General features: G+C 36.8%; 1 protein-coding gene across 1 annotated transcript in view; it reads right to left on the bottom strand.

Moving 5' to 3' along the window:
• Nucleotides 1–1,977: 1,977 nt before the first annotated feature.
• OTC (ornithine carbamoyltransferase) overlaps nucleotides 1,978–12,098 on the bottom strand; it is a 64,264-nt gene continuing 54,143 nt past the window's right edge. The window contains exon 10 of the mRNA XM_032331441.1: nucleotides 1,978–2,341. Within this exon, the coding sequence (XP_032187332.1) occupies nucleotides 2,282–2,341 (60 nt within the window). The 3' untranslated portion in view covers nucleotides 1,978–2,281. The remainder of the gene's footprint in view (nucleotides 2,342–12,098) is intronic.

The raw sequence follows: 12,098 nt of genomic DNA, 5'->3' as shown, positions 1-12,098 counted from the left end.
GTATATACCTTCTCTGTATGTATTCTTTGTTCATTTTTATCACATGAGGAGACTTGCCTTGACACTTTGGCATTGGACTAAGGGGTCCCCGCCATTTTAACTGAGGTTCTAGGGTCACTTGCTTGTGTAGGAGGTCTAACATAGCATTGCCATGCTAATCTGTGCAGATTTGCCTGGGTATTTTACTATAGTTAAGTCACTAATGCAATATCAGTTAGAAATATTTGACAATGAATTACTTTTCTTAAGTTCCTAGAAACTTAAAATTGGGGGGAAAGAAACATGTTGATTCTTCTCCAACACTGAAATCATCGCAGTGTAATTACTTGATGTTTTACTTCCAATATTGTGTGAAGAAATCCTGGAAGAAAGTAAATCTTTGGCAAGTTATATTAAATGGTTAGGATCTATTATGTACACCAGAGACCCAAGGGTCATTGCTGGAGTTTTTGTTAATCTTTGCTGATGCAGTAGATATACAGAAAACGTGATGAGGGAAGAAAACATAAAAAGTAAAAATAGGAGATTAAAAATAGCCTTGGAAAAATTAAGGCTATATCTTCCTTCCTTGTTTTCTTTATTCCTAATGTTATAAATAATGTCTTTGTAAGATGAAAAGTTAAGAAAGCAAATAAATTCCTATAGTTTTACGTTGAGAAAGATATTAAATTGGTGTATACATAAAAAGAAAACTTGGGGGCTTATTGAGATAAAGTGATTACATTATGACAAGAAAATGATTAGAAGTTATTTTTGATTGAGTGAAGAATATACCTTCCATTTGGTTCAGAGAGTAACCCGTAAAGAAAGGTCATTACCATGGGCAACCATTTAGATAGTAGAAGTATACTTAGGATTATGTCCTTTATATATAGGTAATTTGAGGGAGAGCTTCCACAGTGTATATGGCACCTTCTGGTTAAATCATTCTATACTCTCTACTGAAAGAAGATAGTCTGTTAAACTCCATTCTTTCTTTCTTGAGTGGTCCTAAGAAATTACCATAGACAAGAAAGTCAACTTTGATATTTACTAGAAAAAATGGATTTTTCTCTTATAACATTATCTGCCTTTTCCTCCCTAAAAATATATTTTATTGCATGTTCATTGCAAATCTAATTTGTAATTCATCTCTTACTCACTTAAGTCATAGTTATCTGCTAAAGAATATCTGTCAACCAGCCTGGAAACATTCTTCTAATAGTAGAGGCAGAACATAAAGATGGTTATTTTTTTTTCCTCTGTGAAATACATTATTTTCTTAAAGTTCCACTTATGTTATTTAATATTTTGACTAAAAATGTTTAATTTGTATCATAATAATACAACAATACAAATTTTGATCACCCACAAAAGCATGTAGCCTTAATTACAATAATCCAGTGATGCAAATTTTTGTTATCCTGGTTAGAAATTGTAGAGAAGAGAATGGACTAAAATGTGGCAAGCAGTGCATTTATAGACATATCCGGTGTGGGGTGTGAGTAGATGCACAATAAGCACAAACATGAAAAAATTAAATTGCTTCTGCTAGAGAATTTGAACCTACGAAAATATCACTCTGCAACGGATCTTATGTTCCCACCTAGGTTTCCATGGTTTTGCCACTTGTTCACAAAGGCTTCTTTAGGCTTTTGACATTAAATGTTCATTACGGAGAAGAGGTGTGTGCTTTTGAAAAATCCTTCCCACATATAACCAGAAAAAACTCGAATTTGGGCACTGTTATAGCTGTTTTCCGAGAATTTCATCATTTCCTCCATGCATAAGTAAATGTCTGTCCACCTCATTTGCCTGAAAACTACTACATCAGCAAGATGGATCATTTGGCTTCCTTGTTGGTCCTGGGGGATATGAACACAGCCCACAGATCTACCAGCAGCTGACTGCCTGGTAAATGTTTACTTACAAATTAGCACAAGTGATAATTTATTAAGGTAATAAGCATAGATTACATTTAATGGCTTAGACATTATGCATTATGAACACAGTATTTTATGTTTAGTTGAAGCAAGTGTACACGACTATTAATATAATACCCAAATGTAACTCGAAATTGTGCATTAGAGAGTTTAAACCAAGTCAAGCCATGTATTGTAGTGCATCGGCGCTTAAATTAAGGCCTTCAGGAAGGTTTCACAATGGTAAAGCAGTATCACATCATTCACCTATACTGTGTGTCAAGATTTGTTTATTTCTTAGATTCTCTTCTCCTTCCTCCATACGTTGACTTTTTCAGGTACTGAAGAACATTGTTTCTCTCTTGACAAACATCACTGCATCAAAACTTTGGTTTCTGAAGCTGAGGTGAATAATCTGTCAGCAGGGACACCATGACAGCCTGGGATGACACAACAAAGAAAGAGAAAGAAAGAAATGGGCAAATATTAGCAAGACTCTGCTTAGGGATCTAAGGAAGAGGAAATGGATTGCTGCTTTGAAGGCCTGTAGTTAAAATGTGTTTTCCGAAGGAAATGATAAGGGGACAGTTCTAAATTAATATCTATTTTTATTTGGATAGAGGAAGGTCTGGAAGGATCAGACCGACCCAAATAAATGCAGAAACGCCATGCTTACTTAGGCCTCATTCCAGAACTTGTGGATAAGACAGTTGAAATGAGATACCATGGTGGTAGCCATTATTGGATTTTCCAGTCATAAGTGAAACCTAGGTATTGGTTGGTTTTAGAGAAATATAATCCCTCTCATCCAGATGTTTATGCTGTGGTTTGGTCACTTATAACCTAGAGAAGTTTAGAATCAATCCGATGTAGAATAAGAAAAGTAAATTATTTGGGCTAACAAATAATGTCTGCCTGAATCTGGGTCCTCATGAAGGGATATTTATAATTTACCCACAAATGGTAATTTGCACTTTTACTCTTCCCAGCTTCCACAATAATGACAATAGTAATAATATCAGAAACAACCACAACAAATGCTTACTGAGTGCTTACTGTGTACCAGACTAAATGCCTTATCATATGTTGGTCACTTAAGAAATATTTGCCAGGCACTGTGCTAGGTGCTGCTAGGTAGAAATGTCTATCCATTATCTCATTTAATGCAATAAGCTTCTAAGGTAACTTCTGTTACTATCATTTATATATGGGAAGATCCTGGAAAAAGCAGATAGTAAACAACTGGGTTTAGACTCAGGTTTCTCTGACTTCACCCTTAGGAGGTGGAGGAACAGCCTTACATGTTCTTACTGTCTCCTTTTGACCATACTGTACATGTGTCCCTAGCCTATACCAGAAATGCAAGTTTTCTATTTCATAGGTATTCATTGAATGTATTTACTGAACAGTATCCATGTGTTCGGCCCTGTATTGAGTGCTTTATGTGCACCATAACACTTCATATCCTTCCCTACTTGTGTGAAGTGGTAAGAGAGAGGAAGGTGTAGGTATTTCCTGAGTGGTAGTAGTAGGGGATGGATTTACATCTGCCTGTCCCTAAGATCTTAATCACTATGCTTAGATGACTCTTACCTCATTTAATCCTCATAAACTTATGTTATTTCTATTTTTATCTCCATTATCATATGAATAAACTGGACTTGCTCAGGATCACATAGAGAGTCAGAATTTTAACATAATTTCCAAAGTCTATATTCTAGAAGCAATACCCTATATCACCAGTAGGCTACAAAAAATGTTTTGAGCACAAATATAGGGTGTCATGCTCCCTTCCAGGTATAACAAAGAGCATTATAGACAAGATCGATGCTCTTATGAAGGCGTTTTCTTTATAGTAGGGGGACAGGCAACAAACAGAAAAATACCAAGTCGGGATAAATGTCATTAATAAGTAAAATAAAAAATGGAGGGGCACCTGGGTGCCTCAGTGGACCAAGTGTCTGATTTTGGCTCAGGTCATGATCCTGGGGTCCTGGGATCGAGCCCTATGTCTCTCTCAAATAAATAAATTTTTAAAATATTTAAATAAAATAAAATAATGTGATAAAGGAGGATGAAGAACCTCTTTAACAGTGGGTAGCAAAGGAAATAGTTAACAAAACAAAGAGGCAGCCCAGGGAATGGGAGAAGATATTCACAAAATTATACTACAGACAAAGGGCTGATATCCAAGATCTATGAAAAACTCCTCAAACTCAACACCCACAAAACAGGTAATCACATCAAAAAATGGGCAGAAGACATGAACAGACACTTCTCCAAAGAAGACATACAAATGGCTAACAGACACATGAAAAAATTTTCATCATCATTAGTATCAGGGAGATCCAAATCAAAACCATATTGAGATAGCACCTCACACCAGTTAGAATGGTCAAAATCAACAGTACAGGGAACAACAAGTGTTGGAAAGGATGTGGAGAATGGGGAACCCTCTTACACTCTTGGTAGGAATGCAAGTTGTGCAGTCACTTTGGAAAACAGCGTGGAGATTCCTTAATAAATTAAAAATAGAGCTACCCTATAATCCTGCAATTGCACTACTGGATATTTACCCCAAAGATACAGATGTAGTGAACAGAAGGGCCATCTGTACCCCAATATTCATAGCAGCAATGGCCACAGTCACCAAACTGTGGAAAGAGCCAAGATGCCCTTCAACAGATGAATGGATAAAGAAGATATGGTCCACCCAATCCCATCTTGTTTCATTTATTCTTCTCCTACCCCCTTCACCCGCCATGAGAAGTGTGTAAACGTGGTGATTCACAGACCTGTACCCCTGGGGATAAAAATATATTATATGTTTTTAAAAAAATAAAAAAATTAATTAAAAAAGAAGATATGGTCCATATATACAATGGAATATTATACCTGCATCAGAAAGGATGAATACCCAACTTTTGTATAAACATGGATGGGACTGGAGGAGATTAAGCTGAGTGAAATAAGTCAAGCAGAGAGAGTCAATTATCATATAGTTTCATTTACTTGTGGGGTATAAGGAATAACACGGAGGTCGTTGGGGGAAGTTGTAGAGGGAGAAATTGTTGGGGGAAATTGTAGAGGGAGAAAAACCATGAGAGACTGTGGACTTTGAGAAACAAACTGAGGGTTTTGGAGGGGAAAGGGGGTAGGGGTTGGGTGAGCCTGGTGCTGGGGATCAAGGAGGGCATGTATTGCGTGGAGCACTAGGTGTGATTCATAAACAATGAATCTTGGAACACTGAAAAAATAAAATAAAATTTAAGAAAAAAGAGTGGGTGGCCAGTGAAGGCCTTGTTAAAGGAATAACATTTGAGATTTCAATGACAAGAAGAAACTAGGAAGGCCAAACTCTAGGATAAGAACACCTTCAAGGTAAAATATTTTAAGCTTCTTTATGGGTTTTTAGGATCACATTTCAGGTTTTTTTTTTATTGTTAATGGTCATTGCAAGTGTCAAATTTATTTTCAAATGTTAAGTCTTATAAAGTCAACTTGGAGTAGAGTTGCCAGATTTGGTTAAATGAATAAATAAATACAGACAGTTAAATTGGCATTTAAGAAAGCAACAGTTTTTTTTAAACTGTAAGTATGTTCCAAATATTGCATGGGACATACCTATACTAAACAATTATTTGTTGTTTAGCTAAAATTCCAATTTAACTGCGTATCCTGTATTTGATCTGTCACCCCTAATTTGGAGAGAAATAAAGTACGAAAATACTGTGAATTAGCTTTGCAGTGGTGTTGCATATCTAAGGACCATTCTGATAGCAGTGCTTTGAAGTATCAGCTCTACTGCGCAGTCTCTTTAGGTTACTTCAGGTCCACAGTAAAAACTGTAGGCAGAGGAAGAAATGTACCTGACATTTTATGAGTTCTACAGCCTTCCTAATTACTGAAAAATACAAAAGCAAACTTTGTGGGGAGGAGAGGGTATATTTAAAAAACAAAATAAATTGTTGTATGAGTTCTAGTAGTTTGGGGGTGGAGTCTTTTGGGTTTTCCATATAAAGAATCATGTCATCTGTGAAGAGAGAGAGTTTGACTTCTTCATTGCCAATTTGGATACCTTTTATTTCTCTTTGTTGTCTGATTGCTGTTGCTAGGACTTCTAATACTATGTTGAACAAGAGTGGTGAGAGTGGGCATCCTTGTCGTGTTCCTGATCTCAACAGGAAGGCTGCAAGCTTTTTCCCATTGAGGATGATAATTGTTGTGGGTCTTTCATAGATAGATTTTATGAAGTTCAGGAATGTTCCCTCTATCCCTATACTTTGAAGCGTTTTAATCAGGAACGGATGCTGGATTTTGTCAAATGGTTTTTCTGCATCAATTGAGAGGACCATGTGGTTCTTCTCTCTTCTCATATTAATTTGTTGTATCACATTGATTGATTTGCGAATGTTGAACCATCCTTGTAGCCCAGGAATGAATCCCACCATGGTGGATAATCTTTTTAATGTGCTATTGGATCCTGTTTGCTACGATCTTGTTGAGAATCTTAGCATCCATATTCATCAGTGATACTGGTCTGAAATTATTCTTTTTGTTAGGGTCTTTGCCTGGTTTGGGGATCAGAGTAATGCTGGTTTCATAGAAAGAGTCTGGAAATTTTCCATCTGCTTCAATTTTTTGAAATAGCTTCAAGAGAATAGGTGTTATTTCTTCTTTGAAAGTTTGATAAATTCCCCAGGGAATCCATCAGGTCCTGGGCTCTTGTTTTTTGGGAGGGTTTTTTTTTTAATTTTTAATTTTTTATAAACATATATTTTTATCCCCAGGGGTACAGGTCTGTGAATCACCAGGTTTACACACTTCACAGCATTCACCAAATTTTGGGAGGTTTTTGATCACTGCTTCAATCTCGTTACTAGATATTGGTCTATTCAGGTTGTCAGTTTCTTCCTGGTTCAATTTTGGGAGTTTATAGTTTTCCAGGAATGCATCCATTTCATCTAGGTTGCTTAGTTTATTGGCATATAATAACTTCTGATGATTGTTTCTACTTCCTTGGTGTTAGTTGTGATCGTTCCCTTTTCATTCATAATTTTATGAATTTGGGCTTTCTCTCTTTTCTTTTGTATTAGTGTGGTCAATGGTTTATTGATCTTATTGATTCTTTCAAAAAACCAGCTTCTAGTTTCATTGATACGTTCTACTGTATCTCTGGTTTCTACCTGATTGATCTTAGCTCTAATCTTGATAATTTCCCTACTTATATGTGGAGTTGGTTTGATTTGTTGTTGATTCTCTAGTTCTTTAAGGTATGAACAGACACTTCTCCAGTGAAGAGGCTATCAGACACATGAAAAAATGCTCATCATCACTAGCCATCAGGGAGATTCAAATTAAAACCACATTGAGATACCACCTTACACCAGTTAGAATGGCCAAAATTAGCAAGACAGGAAACAACATGTGTTGGAGGGGATGTGGAGAAAGGGGAACCCTCTTACACTGTTGGTGGGAATGCAATTTGGTGCAGCCACTTTGGAGAGCAGTGTGGAGATTCCTAAAAAACTAAAAATAGAGCTTCCCTATGACCCTACAATTGCACTTCTAGGTATTTACCCCAAAGATATAGATGTGGTGAAAAGAAGGGCCATCTGTACTCCACTGTTTATAGCAGCAATGGCCACGGTCGCCAAACTGTGGAAAGAACCAAGATGCCCTTCAACGGACAAATGGATAAGGAAGATGTGGTCCATATACACTATGGAGTATTATGCCTCCATCAGAAAGAATGATTATCCAACTTTTATAGCAACATGGATGGGACTGGAATAGATTATGCTGAGTGAAATAAGTCAAGCAGAGAGCGGCAATTATCATATGGTTTCACTTATTTGTGGAGCATAACAAATAGCATGGAGGACAAGGGGAGATGGAGAGGAGAAGGGAGTTGAGGGAAATTGGAAGGGGAGTGAACCATGAGAGACTATGGACTCTGAAAAACAATCTGAGGGTTTTGAAGGGGCAGGGGGTGGGAGATTGGGGGAACCAGGTGGTGGGTATTAGAGAGGGCACGGATTGCATGGAGAACTGGGTGTGGTGCAAAAACAATGAATACTCTTATGCTGAAAATAAATTTTTAAAAAATGAAAAAAATAAAAAAACAAAATAAAACAAAGGCATCCAAAGGCTTGTCCCTTGTGCACTATGGAGAGAATGATATGATTACTAGAGTGTTCTAAAGAGCACAGCTAGAATTCACCCAACATAGAGGCCTTGAAAAGCTCCTCTAAGTACTGAAAGAATATGCATTTGCTGGGGAAGGCATGTGCTACGGTGAGCCCTGTGAATTGTGTAAGACTGATGAATCATAGACCTGTACCCCTGAAGCAAATAATACATTATATGTTAATAAAAATGTTATATGCTTTTGGAGCAAGCCACACCCTATTTAGTTATGTATTTGACATTAGTCATTATGGACATGTTAGAACTTGAGGCTAGATTGTATTTTTCTTTTCTTCTTCCATCCTGATTTTAAATGAAATTGTGTGTGGAAATCGTTCTCTAGACAGTAGTCCTGTCCAGTAAAACATTCTGCAGTTATCAAAATGTTCTATGTCTGTGCTGTCAGATACAAATAATGTAGCCACCAGCCATGTGTAGCTATTGAGCACTTAATATGTGCTTAGTATGTCTGAGGAATACACTCTTACATTTCATTATATTTTAATTAGTTTAAATTTAAATAGAAATAGCCACAAGTGCCTAGTAGCTATTGCACTGGCTAGGGAATTTCTAGAGGAAAACAAGTATTGTGCCTTTAGAACATCCCAGAGAAATGTGTCTCAGTAGTGTTGAGCCTAAATGCCATTCTAAATAAGTTACTTAAGAATCATTTCTTTCCATGTAAAATAGGAATTTAGACTAGACAATCTCTAGGGTCTCATCTCCCCTGAAAATATCATATTCCTATGAATTGTACAGGCTAACTGGGGACTACATACTATTCTTTTTTTTTTTTTTAATCTCCAAATGCCTGGCAGAGGGACCAGCACCCAGTAGATGCATAGTATACGACTGCAAACATGAACTTCACTCAATGGGACCTCTAGTCTCTAACTCAGAGAATTGAAGAATGTAGTATGTGTGTCACCACCTCTCTTCCAGAATCCATGTCAGGTGTCACTAGTCAGTTATGCCACTTTCTTTCTGAGACCACAGGCAGGCTTAGAACCTTCTGAACATAGATAACTTAAGTAGCCTGTTGCTGAGACTGAGGGCCCTATGATTAAAAATCATTTGCCATCTGTATAGTTTGATCTGTTGATCTTATCTGTGAGGAAACCAGGACCCAGGGAGGTAATACTTATCCAAGGTGGCAGAGTTGACGAGCATTAAAGACTATATAAAATATATAAAGTATATGCTGGCTAACTGAAGATAAAAAAAAAGTATATAAAGTATGCAGTATATAAAGAATGCATCTAGGGTGCAAGTCTTCTCACTCCCAGGCAATATTCTTTCTATTTTAGATGCTCTACCTTCATTTTAACATGGCTATGCCTCTTGTTTGCTTTGAAATATATTTTCCCCTATTAATAGTGGGCACTTCAGGAAGGTAGGGTATGGAGAGATGGTGGTAGGTCTTAGGCGGATGGAAAATAGGTGGACATAAGATTTCCCTTTGTTTATGTATGTGTGTATCTATCTATCTATCTATATCTATCTATATGTATCTATATGTATCTATATTTATCCTTGTAAGCATCTTAATATGAATACATGATGTATTTAATTTTTTTAAGTAAATTCAATTTAAAGATGTTGTTTAATAAGATCTTCAAAAATTCAGAAGTGGAGAACATTTCCATAAATGATATTTTAGCAACATTTCTTTTAATTTTTCCCCACTGAATTTCTGCAAAGGTCATGTTTTAACAGATTTGGGTTGATTTATCTTTGTAACTTCAGTCATCTTCTGAGAAAACTAGAGCTTGAGGAAAATATTTTGCCATGTCTCTTCCTGGTGTATGTAGTTGAAGAACTCACATTTTCTTTTTTGCCATCTAGATCTTTGCTACTCAAAATGTGGTCTCCAGGACAGCAGCATCTGCATTACCTAAATGCTTGTTAGAAATGCTGGATCTTGGGCCCCATCTTGGGGCCTATTGAATCTATCTGCACTTTAACAAGATCCCTAGGTGATTCAAATAGTTAGAATGGCAAAAATTGACCAGATAAGAAACAACAAATGCTGGAGAGGATGAGGAGAAAAGTGAACCCTCTTACACTGTTGGTGGAAATGCAAGTTGGTACAGCCACTTTGGAAAACATTGGGGAGAGTCCTCAAAAAGTTAAGGCTATCCTATGACCCAGCAATTATACTACACTACCCAAAGATACAGATGTAGTGAAAAGAAAGGCTACATGCACCCCAATGTTCATAGTAGCAGTGTACACAATAGCCAAACTGTGGAAGGAGCCAAGATGTCCTTCAACAGACAAATGGATAAAGAAGATGTGGTCCATATATATAATGGAATATTACTCAGCCATCAGAAAGGATGAATACCCCGCATTTGCATCAACATTGCTGGAACTGGAGGAGATTATGTTAAGTGAAATAAGTCAAGCAGAGAAAGACAATTATCATATGGTTTCACTTATTTATGGAACATAAGGAATAGCACGGAGGACATTAGGAGAAGGAAGGAAAAAATGAAGGGGGGTGGAATTAGAGGGGGAGATGAATGATGAGAGACTATAGATGCCAAGAAACAAACTGAGGGTTTTAGAGGGGAGAAGGGTGGGGGGATGGGTGAGCCTGGTGATAGGTATTAAGGAGGGGATGTGTTACATGGAGCACTGGGTGTTATATGCAAACAATAAATCATGTAACAATACATCATCAAAAACTAATGAAGTACTGTATGGTGACTAATGTAACATAATAAAAAAATTTTTTAAAAAAGCTTTGGAAGCACTGGTCTAGATAACATGGCAATTGCCATTTTGGCCAAAACTAGTGTCCTGAGGTGGCCAGCTGGAAGGTACAGTAAAAACAAAACCATACCTCCTATTATATATGACAAATTTAGACCTGACATATAACTTTCCATTGGAAAGGAAACCATGATAGGCTTTCAAGCAGCCATAGTGGAGCTCAAAACCCTCCTGGTCACTGTATTAGATCAACAATGAAGAAGATGTCAGTGATAATAATTATCATAATACTTACAGTGTATTAGATACCATACTAAATGCTCTACATGTATTATTTTAATGCTCACAATAACCCTATCTATTCCCATTTAGATAAAATAACCCTATCTATTCCCATTTAGATAAAATGAATTCCCATTAGATTAAAAAAATTACCAGAGTCTTTTCCAGCTCATTTTTCTGTACTCCAGAATTTGAAAGTTATAAACTACTTTTCCCAAAAGCTACAGTGCAGACATGACACTCAACTGTAGGTACTCAAGTCTTAGAGTCATAAGCGAACAATGTGCATTGAAAGCCATTGTCTGAGAGATTAGATCTTCTGGTCTAAGCAGATGGGGGGTATCTGGTTCAGCTGGGGCAGCAATAATGGAGTATCTGGCATTTAGTTTCAGGGGTCTTAGGTACCAGGCTTTGCATAGCTGTGTCAGTGCTGTTTGGCTACTAAAAAACCACGATGTTGTTGGGCGATTTTCCTGTGTGTGTTGTTTCTGAATATGTGGTATCCAGGAATGACTTGCTGCACCTTCTTTCTCCAGAGATTCTGGGCACTGCTAAATGTCTCTTAATAAATTCTTATATTATCTTTTTATCTTTCCTAGAGGGGCCTCTGTTTGCTAGTAAGACCCCAGCTGGTACAGTAATTGAAATCAGTTAAATCACTAAAAACTAAAAAACAAAAACAAAAATAAAAACAAAAAACCCACAGTGGTACTAAATTATGACACATGATTGTCAGTTTTTCAGAGAAGAAGGTGATGCTTGGACTATTGTAACACACAGATGTAAGGTTAATATTTCCTAGAATAGCAGTGATGAAGATGAAACTTATGTTAAGTGGAGAAGTATTTTGTTAAATTTGTTTTGTTGCAGTTCTGGAAATGTTTAGTACCTAAAGCAGATATATCTATAGAGCCAAAGTCAAGTAGAGAACCAAAACAATGATCTAGGTAAGTCATAAAAGGAAGAAAAGAGAAAGGAAATAAGATTTCTTTAAATATTCATTTTGTG

Source organism: Mustela erminea, chromosome X (genome assembly GCF_009829155.1).
Source record: "Mustela erminea isolate mMusErm1 chromosome X, mMusErm1.Pri, whole genome shotgun sequence".
NCBI classification, from domain to species: Eukaryota; Metazoa; Chordata; class Mammalia; order Carnivora; family Mustelidae; genus Mustela; species Mustela erminea.
This window is presented reverse-complemented; position numbering and strand designations above follow the sequence as displayed.